We start from the raw sequence: 15,372 nt of genomic DNA on the forward strand, positions 1-15,372 counted from the left end.
TTACTGTGTGTAAATGAAGATTTTCATTCTTATAAACAGTTTAAGGCCTGCATCCCACTGAGTTTTCTACAGATTCGTGCATAACAATAAGAATGAAGGAGATGTTGCAAACACCGTTCAACACATATGTAATGTTGCTGACACCACTAACGTAAAGGTTTAGGCAAAGTGTAAACTTATGCAAATGACAATTCGTTCGTTCGTTTCATACGATGGCACGCATGCCAATTTTTTTTAAGTCCACCAAATTAAAACACTTCCTCATCAGCTACGGTTTCATTCAACCTGGCTTTTACAGTCTGGGAACACCATTCAAAGACCAGTATCAACTTATGTTTGTTGACAGTGAAGGTTATGAGGGGCAGGGAGAAGAAACACCTTGTTTAAGAGTCATACAGTTAAACAAGACCCGAGGGCCTCCATAGCAAGGACAAGATTTCGCCGCTCATAAATATCCTATTTTTAAGATGGAAATTTCAGGTTGTGGTAATCAGGAAAACACCCCTCCCCCAAGCCTATCCCCCACACAAAGCAGGAGGACCTTGGGGTTTCTCTGAAGGAGCATCTGTTCTCTGGTTGTAAATCTCTCTTTTTATGGGGTTTGCATGAGGTTCGTGATCAGTTTGCTTTCCAAATGGTCTCATCTATAAACACACTTATTCCTTATAATTCTTGAAGCATAATTCAAGGCTGACTGATCGTAGGCAGTATATTTTTGTTATAATAATCTGCAAGCGTAAAGACTCAGGAACTGTTTAAAGAAAGTGTTGGAAACCTGGAAAATATTGGAAAACAACTGTTTTCTCCCTTCTGATATGTGTTGAAACTGCAATTTTATTGCTTGAAACGCATGTTTATTCATATACAAGTTTTTATTCTGTTACAAATAAAGGATATCATATGAAATTATCTACTGATTTTGGATTCAGAAATACATTAGCCTCTCCTTTATATTGGACTATTACATGAAATTCAAAATGTGTTGAAAATGTTTGTTTGTCAGTGGTATAAAATGGAAAGAAATGTGAAAAAAAATTTAAATTGTATAAATGTCAGAGGAAGTCATTGTCATTTTGTTGAAGACATAAAAAGAAAGAAAGTAGATGATCCCAATTATGGTGTGTAATTTTATCCAACACCATAGAAAAAGTGGGATTCCATGTAGTCCATATGAGTCTCCATTTAAGCAAGTTCTCTGACTGGAACTAACCCTCCATTTAAGTCACAATCACAAATGCAAAACTGTGCAGATATTTGGCTACAGCATCCAGTCTAGATGTCTTTTTGTGTGAACAAGAATTCAGTGATGCTGAGGAGAAAAAGAAAACTTGGCTTGGGGAAAATCCTGCCATCACACGCTTTTGCACTTTTGCACATTGGTACATTGATAGTAGTATACCATCATGGCTGCTCCAGAAAGAAAAGAATACTTCTTGATCCAGAGTATGTGGAATAATGTTCATCCCAGAGACAATGTCCTTCTCTGGGTCTGGGGGGTCTTGTAGTAGAGAGGGCTCCTTCCCTTCCCCTGGGATCCCCTAGCCTCTCAGTGTTTCAGTTGACTGTGGGCACCTGGTTCAAGCTGTACTCCTTGGCTTTGAGTCGCAGATTGGCAATGCTGTTGGCCATGTTCATTCCCTGGGATGTATTGGTGTTGGAGCAGGTGGGTGGGTAGGTAGCCATGGCACTGAGAGAGGAAGGAGGAAGAATAGGTGAAAAGTTACATCATCTGTGGATTACAGTATCACCTGCAGCTATGTAAATATGTAAAGAAACAAAAAAACCTTTGAAACTAAATGTGACATCAACTACTCTGAAAGCTAAAATCCCTACAGGAACATGACCGGTGTTTTTGCATGTTTGTTGTCTAGGCACCAAGCTGGTGGTTATATTGTCTGTTAATAGCAGTATGTGAAACCTAATCAGCAGAAATCAGAAAGATAAGCAGAAAGATAATGACCCATATATATATATATATATATATATATATATATATATGAGAGAAAGAGAAAGAGACTCTCTGTGGGCAATATTTTCTGCGGCACTCACGCTGCCACCATTGGATACCAGCTTAGGGATAATGCACAGTGAACTCTTGGCACTACAAAGCATTATTGCTACAAAGATTTCCCTGGCTGCAGCTGTAGGGTTTGACATTTTATACTCAGTTTCAGAACTGAGAATTACTGTAAATCATGACCAATGTAACCAGAGTCACAAAAATGTTGCCCAGGAGAGCGCTGTCATTCTGTGCGATGTTCATTATCTCGTGTAGTGTAGCACAGAGGGGTCATGGGGGTCAGTAGTGGATTTAATATGGTTTGTTTTCACATTATCACCTCTTCAGGAGGGTCACAGGATCTATCCCCAGCCCTCAAGTGCTGACAGAGGGGTTAGATGAGGGACAGGGAGAGGAAAATGGTGTTTTGATTCACCACAATTAGCTTAAAGTTAGATGTGTGCAACAGATTAAAGTTGCATATGAAGGGTAGAAGGCAAAGATGTAGAGAGTTTAAAAGGCAGAATGAAAATGTAGGAACAGAGGTCGATCTTTAACTCAGTATTACAGCATTTAAAGGTCACATTCACTCAACTTTCACTACAGTTATTAAAATGGAAAGACTACATGTACCTATTTTAGGCATACATGCTTGCCAGTCGTTTCTCCTGAAAACAAATAGATCAAGTTGTCATTGTGAATAACATTTTTTTTCATCATTTAAATATTTTCATTACATGCAAGATGTAGTACTTGGCTACTTAAGTATTTTTAAGTATATATATAACTCCAATATTTTCACTTGAGATTTCTTTATTGTCATAGTCTCTGGTTTAAGGTTTTCTTCTCTACAAAAGCAGAGTCCTTTACTTTAGTCAGGAACATCTAGTTTTAAACCAGTTTATACCATCACAAATTAAACGCTGCAGTCGAGACATTTACATTCACTACATTCATTTCTTGCAAGATTTTCCACTTTTGAGAGGTGCCAGTAAGACACTTACAAAACATTAGTCTACACATACCTAGAACAATATATAAAATGTTTGAGTATAATATTTTTTGAATATACAATTTGTTATTTCAAAAAACGTTTTTTTTTTTGTTTGTTTTTAAAGAAGGTTTACACGAATGAATTTGAACATTTGGGTTTACAGTGTAATCGTTCAGAGACAGTCAGGACGGCACTGTCAACACAATCTGGCTTTAGATTATTGTGCGATATTATTTCATATTCAGTGCTATAGAAATGAAGTGGAAATTTTTTCCGCCTGATTGTTCATCAACGAGAAATAAATGGACAGGCCAGACATTTAGGGATGTATAGACTTCTAATAGTTTAAGCTGAAGAGACTTTTTTTTATAAAAAGGAAATGACTTTCAAGAAGTAAATTTGGAAGTAAAATGCAGGTAAATATTTATGTGTTTATGAAGATTAAATTTGGGTTAATGGTGATTTTTTTTTAATACTTGTATATATTTTTAATCTGCCATTACTTTATTTTTATTTTTTAACAAATCCTTTAAAAAGAAGATTAAACTCATCAGTAGTTTAGTCTGCTTTTATTATTAAAGACTAAACTTTTCCTTTATCTCTAGATTGTTCCACGTTGGTTCACATTTGCTAAGGATTTGTAATAACCTAAAGCTCAGTTTCAAACAAATGCACTGGGTGATTCAGTCCTTTTAATTAGAAATTAATTTTAGTGATTAATCAGCTTCTGAGACCTCGTGTATGTGTGATTTGGTCATATTAAAGTGTGCATGTTCATTGTAATAGATGAGCATGTCACATTTGAAAAGCAGAGAGTTGTTTTATTTGCTGTTTATTTATCTGTCTGTTTGTTGTTCTGTCTGTCAGCAAGCTTACCCAAAAGCAATCAGACTGAATTAATTGAAACTTGGTGCAGATGTTCATCATTTTGTTTAAGGCTGCACAAGAGGACATGGGACGTTTAACTGTTTTCTATTAAAGCTCTGCGGCATGGAGGCATTAGATGCATGCGGCTTTGGATACACAGAATATGCTGCAGCAGTGAGCCTTGGTTTGTCTGCATGGACAATTAGACAAAAAGAAAAATAACATTGTTTTACTATTCGAAATGCACAAGGCATCGCTGTTGGTGTAGAAATATAGTTTGAATGGACAGTGTGTGTGTGTGTGTGTGTGTGTGTGTGTGTGTGTGTGTGTGTGTGTGTGTGTGTGTGTGTGTGTGAACTGTCTGAGGTATAAGTCTGCTTGAGTTCAGGATCACAGGAGATGAAAACTTTTAGCGGAACAATGAAAAGTATGTGCAGGTAGGAGAGGAGGAAATTAAACAATAACAGAACGCAGCATCTGTGTTACGGTGATGTTACTGCTCGTGTTAGTGGTTATTTCTTCTGGCTTTTTATACTTTCCCCACCTTCCTTTCTTTCTTCCCTTTTTCTGGGAAAAAGGAAAGATTTCTTGGGAAATTGCTAATAAATGGAAGTCCTTCTCTAAACTGAGAAAATGAATTCCATTTGTATTCAAAGTAGGCTTTGTGCACAGAATGTGGCTGCAAGATTATTAAGTGATGTTCGAGGGGACTATACCTGTAGGGCGCAGCACTCCCCCAAGATAGGTAGTCGTTGGGGCGAGGTGCAGGGCGAGGCACAATTGGCTGCTCCACTGCCGTCACATCTCCTGAGTAAGATTTGAGGAGCGAGGCATTTTTGCTGGCCAGCATAGCTCTCTCATTCCTGCGGAACTTAGCTCTCCTGTTCTGAAACCACACCTGCAAAGTCAAAGGACAGAGCACATTGTTTGTCTTTTAGTCATCGCTTTTTAATCTTCATGACTATGAAAGCACTGCTCCTTTAATCCAAACATAACATACATATATGTATATCAAAAATAAGATGTAGCCACTAGATATGAAGCCATTGCTGAAGAGTCATACTGCAGTCTCTTCCTGTTAAAGAACCAATGAGAAGAGAATTCTTCCTTTGCATTGGTTTTGAGATTTGGTGTTATATAAATAAAGCTAAACTCAATTGAATACAGCTGAAAGAGTTGTATTCAAGCTTTTTTCTCATTGAAAAAGCTTCAACTTCTCACAGCAAAATTTCAACCATAGTTAATAGATTTATTCAACGGGTTATTATGATTTCATTAGCTAAATACACACATACCAACCAGTATGCCAGTGGTCCTGCTTAAATATTTCTGACACTGATTAGATATCAGGCTTTAAAGAAAGCCTTCCCTAATATACTTTTAGCTCCACTTTCTCGTCCACATATAAAGTAAACTCTGACTACAATAAAACAACATGGTGATGTCCAAAATGCCAAAATTTCAGTTTTTTCCAGACTATTAATATTTATAGCTCGGGCACAGCACTGTGAAGTATGAGGAACTATGGTGAGTCTTTCCAGACTCATTGGTCTTTTTTTTTTTTTGTATTGACCAAAATGTTGGTCAATTAAGCAAGAAGTTTTTTTTTAATATACTTTAAGTTTTGACCTTGAAAGCTGGTAATGTGTCAGAAACCTCTATCTTTATAGTCTGGGCACATTCATAGAATTTCATAATTCTCCATGTAATCACCAACTTTGTGGCCTGCTCAACAAACCGCATTTTATCTCTAACCATGCAGTGAAATAGAAGCTCTAAATGTTTCTCGTGCTCACTGTGTCCGAAGTAAGATGGGGTGTTTTTTGTGGTATCCTACAACAGTTTGCAGTCAAATATGCTAAAATTTCTCAGTCAGCACTGAATTAAGTCGTATGACATCAGTAAGAAAAAGAGGTTTTATATGGTGTCTCACACTCACAGTTTCACTTGTGAGAGAAAATTCTGAGCTGTTGGTAAAAGCTCTAAAATAAAGAAAGTCATCCTCAGACATGTGTTCTCATACCCAGATCAGGATATAATGGCAAATCAGTAACTTTGCTTTTTGAATGGCCTAACAAGTGCTTCATACATGCACTCCATGGACCATATTACACTCCACTATTATTTACAGGGATAATCAACGTTTTGATTTTGTCTGAAGATCTATAGAAATCCCTTGAAGCTACGATTGGTCAGTGTAACAGATATTTTCAGATATTTTTAAATATCGATCTATCATTATGGATTTTTTTTAAATAGTTGTGTCTCACTCTTCAACACCTTTTAAACACAAGAAAGCTCATTTTCTACATTCTGTACACAAACAGCAATTAATGTCAATTAAAAGACAAACACAGTATAAAAGAAATGCTTCATGTCTATTAAATTGTAGTAAAATCTTTACCCATAAAGGAGCAGATCCATAAAGACCACCTAAACTCTTGTCTCCAATCCAAATATCTAGTCTAATGTCTAAAATGACCATGCGTCCACACGCTCTCGCTCGTGTGTCCATGCTTCATCTGTAGTTCACCTCTTTCCGTCCTTATCACCCCCCACCAGCAGAACCATCTCATTAAGTAGACGATGACTGAGGTGGAGGATGCTGATGTTTTTCCTTACTCTGAAACTGAGTTCATTATTATAAGTTGTATGCACTCAGAGGGGCTTGCTGACGCACTGCCTCAGGAATTACCCAAAGTCTTTTATCAAAGCATTTCTGCATTGCTCTCTGCTACACATTAATCACAGATGTGCTGCTTGTCTCACTCCCAGATCACTATTTCCTCTTTCCCTCTCACTCTGGCCACAGAATAAATACTTTCATTGTTTTGTATAAAGATAGCACTGATTTGTTTATAGACACTGTATATATCAATACCTGCAAGAAATGCACGTGTTTAATTATTAGTCATAAGTCACGTGTTTCTAGGGCAAACCTAAGTGCATTTAAGAAAAAATGTTTTCTTGTTTATAAGTGAAGAGTGGCAGATTATCCAGTACAACAAAGAGAAAACCAACAAACACTGGTCATAAAGCTGTGAGGACAAAGAATGAGCTGAGTGTGACGTTTGCATTTACATAAATGTCATCTCAGAGTCTGCTGTCTGAACTGGGGCTGCTGAACGTACGGCTAATTACCTTAAAGTTGATCGCCTGTGTGACAGCTATAAACTCAATGACATTTACATGTTTTGTAATTAATAAAAACATTTATAATTATGTTTTTTTTAATCCATCCATTTTCTTTACTACTTTTCCACCTAAGGGACATAGAGGAAGGAGACATAATGTGAGCGATAGGATACGTCTTGCCCATCTCCAGTCCATCGTAGACAGTCAACCACCCGCTCTCACTTTCACACCTTTGCCCAAATGAGAACCATCTTATCATATTCAACATGCATGTTTAAGGTCTTTGGGAAGCAATCAATGAACACTCATAGTCTACACAGGAAGGCCCCAGCAGACCACAAAGTTCACACCAAAAACCTTCTTGCTTGTGAGGTTACCTGTTAACCACTACACCACAGTACCATTTTTTAAATATGCAAATCATAATATCAGTCAAGCTGCTGTAGGACAGAATCTATTACCAAAGGACTGATTGACAATAATTCAAATTGTAGTTGATCTTTGAACGCTTTTTCTCTTATTGCATTCATGCAAATTATTTTGTGGTGAAATATATAACGAAAAAATTATAACGCAACATAATAAAACACATCATTTCTAATTCAGTATGTTAGACTTATATGACACGCTGGAATACAACACATGCTTCATGAACAGAAATGCAGACTATCAGATGTTCGGTGCACGCAAGTGTGTGTCTGGATGAAAAATCCTTCATGAATTCAAAACTTTTACTAACAACTGGAAACATTCATTTTACGAGACCCATTTCAGAACACTATACATCCAAGTTTGTATCTGTTTTTGTGGCGTTCATATCAAAGTCAGTAGTTCATTCTCCCGCTGACAGCATCGTATTTAGCAGCCCTTTTGTTGCAGCACTTGTGTGTTTTACACATTTTGTAAACAACTGAGGAAATTAAACATCATTACATCCACTTTTCTAATCACGGTCGGTTCACTGGGGAGTTTTTGCAAACTGCTAACAGACTTTACAGTATCAGTAATTATCTCTGGCATGATAAGAGATATTTGTCAGCTCTTATCAGTTTAGTTCAACACAAAATCTAAAGCTGTTAATGACTTTCGCCTATTAGGAAGGATTAATAACCAAATACACTAAGTTAAAAGCTAACAGATGATTTGACGCTGTGAGGAGTCGTGCTGTTTGTGTGACCGCGTGCACTGCAGTTTCCTATTAAAACTTTTCAGCTTAGTCAAATATTCATTTAATATGTTCTATTTTAAGATTTGTATCATATAAGTTCATATCTGTATATTAACAGAAAGTTATTTATTTTATATCTGACTTATTCTGGTACAACACTAATTTCAAATCTCATAAGTGCATTTGTTGTTTCTCTCTTTACCTAAGTTAGAATCTAGCCAACAGTTCAATCAAATGTTCAAATAACAGGAGAATCAAATGTCAAGGAATCAGTATTTGTCGAAATAAAAGTATCAGAATGTGGAATTATTACTGAAGGTTTATCATCTCAGGAAAACATCTTTTCTTCTTTTTTGCCACGTAGCATTGAAGCCACCTTCCTGTGGCAATACATTTTTCGTACCTGCACTCTAGCCTCGGTGAGGTTGACCCGGCGAGCCAGATCTTCTCTGACGAAAGCATCGGGGTAGTGTGTCCTCTCAAACACCCTCTCCAGAGCTTGGAGCTGGCTGCTGTTGAAGGTGGTCCTGTTCCTGCGCTGCTTCCTCTTCTTCTTCTCCTCTGTGTTCATCTGTTCATCTGCACAAAGAGGAAGAAGGAACTTTATGAATCAGAGGAACAGCTTCGTTCTGCTCAAGCATTACCCAAAAAAAATCAAACGACTATATAATTACAGTTATAATTGCAATTAACTATAAGTGTAATTGTAACTGTTATATTGTTATATAAATACAGCAGGAAGCATTGTCTGCATTGACACACAACCGCTACTGCAGACTGTAAGACAGTTTGAGTCACAAATTAAAATGAATAAAACTGATCGATCGATCGATAGATAGCCAGATAGATACACTACCACTTAAAGACTGATGATTGAGGTCAACAAGTTGAGGTTTGTTTCTGCCCAGTTAGAGCAGAAGGTCATTTAATAAGTTTAATACGCAAAGAACGACACAACGTATCATAGCTCTACATTTTACTAGAGGAAGACTTGACTTATTAACAGTACCTTTTGTGGTTTATCCTTATCATTATTTTCTTGTAAACAAACAATGTTTATATATAAAACTATATATTATGTATGAATATTTACCCTCATAGAAAGTACGATTTCTTTTAAAAAGCTGTGAAATAATTTCTGGATCTGCAGAAACACGTCACTTGGCTCTTCACCTAACTAATTAGCACACAAGCCAAAAACAAAAGTAACAGAATCACTTTGGCAAAGCTGAATGTGTAATTCATTATGGAAGAGCTCCATGTGCTCAGTCTGATAGTTCCCGCTGGGTGAAATCAGTGTTGGTGAATTGTGGCTGCACAACAGGACCACAAACTAACACTTTCACACAGAAAAATAAGGCTGTGATCTAAAGTGTTCCTAATTACATCCACACATACACACAGTCTGTAGTTATGTGCACACACATATGCAAAGGTAGGACGTTGCTCAATACACTCAAGTGTTTCATGCTACTTAGCAGTAATAACATTTTGAGAGATTTCAGTCAACTGAGACAAAAAGAATCATTTGGGTTTTTGCTGCTACAGATTTTGTGTCTCTGATTGGGATTTTGTATTCAGCACATTCGTTTTGTTGGGATAGTAGTTCTTTTTAAATGTGTTATTCTTTATTTTGGGGTTACACGAAATCCATAAACTTTATCTAATGAACCAGAATGGCAAATATTGGCCGTGTTTCTGGAAACATCTGTGTGTATTTTTTTAATGTAAAAATCATTAAGTAGAACTTTTATTGCAGCACTTTTTACAGACCAGTTTTTCTCTGAGCTTTCAGTCACATGCTCTGGAAATTTTGTGGAATACATTAAAAATTAAAAGTTATTCACAACATTCATCCATCGGGTAATGTGTTACCTGATGGAGCTGGCTGCTGTTGAAGAAAAAGTTTTACTTTTGAAAATTTCCACTTCTTGGAATCTTTATTTAAGTCTATAGAAACTACTTCAACTTTCATGCTCATTTACAGTTTTATGCACTTTTTAAAAAAAGATTTCTGGAGCATGTTTGTTAGTAGAAATATGAACTTTCAGCCAAACACGGGATATTGTTGTTGTATTAATTCATTTTTCGCACACACTCCTGGCAGTGTGTCAAACATTACTCGATCGTCAAGTAACCTGTTTGTTTAGCTGTCAACATTTCTTCTAAGAGTTGCTGTCAGTCGATTGGCAAAAAACCCCAAATGTAAACTTGTTCACCTGCTGGAATCGAAAATGGAGCCCTTAAAATAAAAAGTGATGTCTGTCTGTAACTCTTAATGAATTTATTTCAGTCAAGCTGACCACAAAGTGTTTTCTTCTGCTGCTCCATACAAAGGATTTTTACAGGCCTATACATTAAAAATAGCAAGAGGAAAAAAGCAAAGACAGAAAAATAATTTGTTGTAAATAAAAAAAAATGTATTCTTGTGTGAATTTATGATTTTTTTATGTCCATATTTTTCACTTTACTTGCTTCAGATTTTGATCGTGTGCTGCTGTTGACCCGATTATTTGTTTTACTGCTGCAACCAAATGTCTCATTTGTTTTGTTTGACTGAATCTTCACCTTTATTTCTGGATCGAGACTCAGAAGCTGAAACCATGAACAGTTATAAGTACAAATAATTATGATTTTTATGGTTGCAGTACACAGCGTTTAAACACAATTGCTACTGCAGGCTGTAAGACAGTTTGAGTCACAAATAGATGTGTGTGTGTGTAGGTGGGGTGGGGTTGCTGAAGGGTTGGAGTGACAATGTTCATTTTGGTTTCTTTGAGCCCTTTAAATTGGTTCTACTTCACATTTGAGGCCAACCCATAAACTGAGGAGGAGAGTGCAAAGATGCTTCATTAACTAAAACAAATCCATGAAGTGATATTTTATTCCTTAAGTGCTTGAAAGTAATAAAAAGCAGTAGCTATTGTATTCATATTTTTTGCCTTTATTTTATGCGCTAAATGCCTTAAAAATACCTTAAACCTAAAACTACAACTACCCCCATCCTTTGCTCTTCTTCTTCATAATCCAGTTAATCAGACTGGCCTTGTGACCTTTTGTGGGCATCCTGCCACCATGAGGTTTAAGCCAATAGATTTTACTAATGACATCTTCATTTCATTTCTATTGAAAATAAAACGTAAATCTTGGAAGGAAGGACTGAATCCACAACGAGAGTAGTTTATGCAAGTATAAGTAGTTTCATGACTTCTCCAGGCCTGTTTTTTGCTTTTTCACGTTTTAATCTCACAAAGAACAATGAACATGTTGCAGTACCACAGACAAAAACAAATAACCTCATTAATTTACATGAAAATGTGTGTGCCTATTTTCTTTCTTTCTTTTTTCAAAAATATTTAACATAGCTACAGCACCAAAGTTTCTTAGAAGTGATTACAGCAGCTCTGCAGACACCACGGTCCACAGTTTTGGGCTGAAACTCTGTTTATTAAATGGAAAAGAACAAATTGCAGTAAACTGGAGTTGTAAAGGCCACACATGGCAAACCAACGACCGCATACAGCTTTCTCACCAGAAACCAGCGTTTGCGCGTCTCCAGGCTGAGAGTTAAGGAGCAAATCGTGACGCCCTTCCCGCCGACTTTACAACCGGAGAAAAGTGGACAGCAAATAAGATCTGTCAGAACCTAAATGTGCGTCTAAACTTTCATTTAAACATATAGGAATTAAATGTTATTATATAACTTAAATTAAACATTTTGACTGCTAAATAACACTTTTAGGGCGATTCAGCAATAAAAAAAAATAAAATCAAAAGGTTTGTAGGCCTGTATAAAAAAGGTATTTATTTACAGTATTCTATCGGACTTCATTTTTAGATTTTAAATAAAAAAAAATATGACAGGACAGAGGACAGTCCACACAAAACGGAATCCACGCAGGTATTTTTAACAGTACTTGTATACAATTCTAAATTTTAAAGCGTATTTAAAAACTATCAATTCCACGCGAGTTTTCTTCGTGGAATAAAATATTTGGAAACCTTCATGGGTCCAAATGCCGTCACGTAGAGGTTTATTGAGAACGCAGGCACAAATAGCTTTTTAAAAAACTCAGCTTCCCGAAAAGACTCATTCATTTAATAGATCGTGCAGCGCCTGGGCAGCGGTTTGGTGTCGCACGGCTTTTAATTAACCCTCCAGGGTGATGTTTAAAACAGCAAATCAAAGCCATCGGCATCATCAGCGCCATCATCAGCACCATCATCATCCTTCTGGCAGCTTCAAGTGTGGTCAACACGTGGGACTATAGATTGATCTCATTAGCAGCGATCAGTGAAAGTCAATTAGTCCTGCTGCCAAGACAAATTCGTTAGAGGGGACCTGATTCCTAACTAAAAGTGTAGTTGGCAATTTTTTGTTATTTTATTTGGATTTTTATTAAATTTTGCGGACGCCCAAGCAAATAATGGACATCTGTGCAAAGTTTTTTTTAAAACGTGGACTAAAAATGTTTCAAATGTTTGAATCAGTTGTTGCCTATAATAATAATAATAATAATAATAATAATAATGTACTTGCGTAATAATTCAGATCATAATGTTAAACTTGCTCAAGTCTGATTTCTTGTTTAATGCAATAAAAGCCGGAAAACTAGCACTACAGTTTTTACTCATCACTCTAAAACATTTGTTTTCTAAATCCGATCGATTCGTTCCTTCTGTGGTTTGTCAGAGTCACGTTTCCACAAATTAAGAGCTGATGAGATGCTGTTATTTGATTCTTTAATTGTCGGAACGAGGACACGCGCGGTAATTATGACAAATGACTAGGCTCCGATATTCTGAAAGTGTTTGACAGGCTGAAAATAACCGTAGATTAACGACGTGACCCCGCCACTTCCTCCTCCATATTTCTCACAGACGATTTTTTAGCCTTTAAAAATAACAATAACACTCATTAAAGGTTATAACGTTTGTGTCAACTTCTCCAAATGGCCCTCTGAGCAGAAAAAGAGGAGGGGGGAGAAGGGAGCGTTTATTTACTCTCTCAGCGGTGAGGTGGAGAGGACGTGCAGTGGCATTTTTTTTATTTATTTATCTATTTGTATTTGTTTGTTTGCGCTGAATTTATCCAGGTTCTTGTCGGCTTCGGCAGTGACGTATACCAAAAGAAAAGTTGGAAATGTTAACCTCGATTCTCACAGTGGAATTCCAACGGCAGCCCAGGGATTAGATCCCGCCTCTGTAGTGTCAAAGATATCGGCTTCATTTTTGCACACCCAGCGGGGATGAGGCCTTGTTTAAAATGTTTTCTAATAAAAATTGTGATAGGGCTATGCAAATATTCACAAAGCATAAGTCACACCTGCGCACGTCTACATGACTCAGTCTGTTTTCAAAATTCATTATTGGTGTTTTCTTCTTAAATGTAGGGCAAAACAAAGCGCCCTGCTGAGGTCAACAGTCGTGGGGAAAAGATTTATTACTCCGAAGTTAGACTTGTAAGGAGACTTCACTGACCATGTCCACCATCAGCATCATACTTCACTGACATCAGAGTGTTAATGGTAAATTAATGGTCATTTTGAGGGGGAGACCGTCAGGGATGATGCATTGCCAAAACTCACTAGAAGATTCCTTCCATGCGCGCGGCTTTTCGCAGAGCTCCGTTCGTGCGGTCTGCGCGCGGACGCTCGCCAGCAAGTCATGAAAAGAAACACGTTTCGTTTTCAGCCTGTCAAGAGAACTACTTTTGTCTGCGATTTGATTTGTTTCCAAGAAATGATGAATGATAACTTGGGATATCAACAGGGGCTAAAACAGTTCGCTGAGGATTATTTCAAATAATAAGAAAAAAAACGTGTTATTTTGAGCTTCGTCCCATCCTTTTAAAACATTTTTTCATCAGCATTTCACTTACTTTCCTGCTGGGTCGTGTCGCTCCCGCTAGTCAGCCCCGGAGATTCCAGCATATTTCTCCCCGTCTCCCCGACGCTCTCGTCTGCCTGGGTACCGACCATTTCCCCGGCCTCTTCCAGATCCAACAGATGGCTGACTGAGAAGTTCTTTTTGGCTTGCAAGTTGTCCAGGTTAGACGTGATTGGACTCTCCAGGCGGTTTGGTATCGTAGCTTGCCTGTCCATTACATGTGCATAGCTAGAAGTCATGACGCAAGTGGGAACCAGCGGGAAAAAAGAGAGCGGTAATAAGAAAGAGAAGCGCAAGTGAGCCAAGTAGATCCGTGCATGCAGAAAGCACTAGCAGCGCCTCTAGAAAAACACAGCCAGATAAAAACTCGGGACTTCCGAGCAGAGGGTGGATCTGTTCACATCCAAATCAGCAACGGAGTTCTCAAACGAACTTGTTCCTGCTTTCCCCACTAAATCTTTTTACAGCCAATACATCCAGCAGTACGAGTCAGAGAAGAAAATGACCGACCCGTGTTCGTCCAGTCGCGTTTTTTTTTCAATTTCAAGAAATCATATAAGAAGAAGAAGAAGACGTTCTCTTCCTCCTCGGTTTGAGCCACATATGAGCAGGAAGAGTGGCCGCTGCTGCTGATGACGACCAGATGCGTAAAGTTCTGTGTGCGCACAAATCTGGCTCAGCTGCAGCTAGAGGCACGGAGGCAGGACGTTACCGCCTCACCTTCAGGCTAGCTTCTCTCTCTCTCTCTCTCTCTCTCTCTCTCTCTCTCTCTCTCTCTCTCTCTCTCTCTCTCTCTCACACACACACACACACACACACACACACACACACACACACACACACACACAGCTGGAAAGAGAGACTTGCTGCACTACGAAAGTGGGCCGATTTTCAACCGCACTCTTAATAAGAAGTCCGTAATTGCGTGCTAACGCTTTTGCTGTGTCTGACGTTTTTCATGACCCCACCACCCTCTTCCCCCTTCAGCTGAAAACATCACATCAGCAGCATCGACAGCCCGCCTGGTGTTGGCCGTTTTTCTCTGATAAACCTCAGCTTGAGAGTCCTTACGGGGGATGCAGGAGGCAGCAGAGTGTGAAGGGAGGCACGCTGTTATCTTTGTGTGCTGATAAACCCACTCTGAATGTCCTGCGGTGTGCCACCAGTTAAATCAACCATAACCAGTGCCAGTCAGTCTATCCACAGGATTGTCCGCATGAGTGCTGGCTGAGCTAGAGAAATGATAGAAGCAAATTACAGGGCGACTATGGCACCAACCATCCATTCTTTTACATTTAGATTTGAAACTGAAAACCGTTC

General features: G+C 38.1%; 1 protein-coding gene across 2 annotated transcripts; it reads right to left on the reverse strand.

Annotated features, from left to right (window-relative positions):
• Positions 1–1,128: 1,128 nt before the first annotated feature.
• Positions 1,129–14,687, reverse strand: prrx1b (paired related homeobox 1b). Of its 2 annotated transcripts, XM_085375862.1 has the most exons (5): positions 14,045–14,687; positions 8,567–8,742; positions 4,577–4,758; positions 2,633–2,667; positions 1,568–1,687 (listed from the first exon to the last, which is right to left on the reverse strand). In XM_085375862.1, the coding sequence occupies exons 1-5, from the start codon at positions 14,289–14,291 to the stop codon at positions 1,632–1,634; spliced, it is 696 nt and encodes a 231-aa protein (XP_085231988.1). In that variant the 5' UTR covers positions 14,292–14,687; the 3' UTR covers positions 1,568–1,631. The 2 variants fall into 2 exon arrangements, with proteins under 2 accessions (XP_085231987.1, XP_085231988.1); XM_085375861.1 differs by lacking the exon at positions 2,633–2,667 and having other exon boundaries at positions 1,129–1,687.
• Positions 14,688–15,372: the final 685 nt, after the last annotated feature.

The sequence above is a fragment of the Diplotaxodon limnothrissa genome, linkage group LG17, assembly GCF_057381915.1.
Source record: "Diplotaxodon limnothrissa isolate DT_005_m linkage group LG17, D_limnothrissa_male_GT1.1, whole genome shotgun sequence".
Classification (NCBI taxonomy): Eukaryota; Metazoa; Chordata; class Actinopteri; order Cichliformes; family Cichlidae; genus Diplotaxodon; species Diplotaxodon limnothrissa.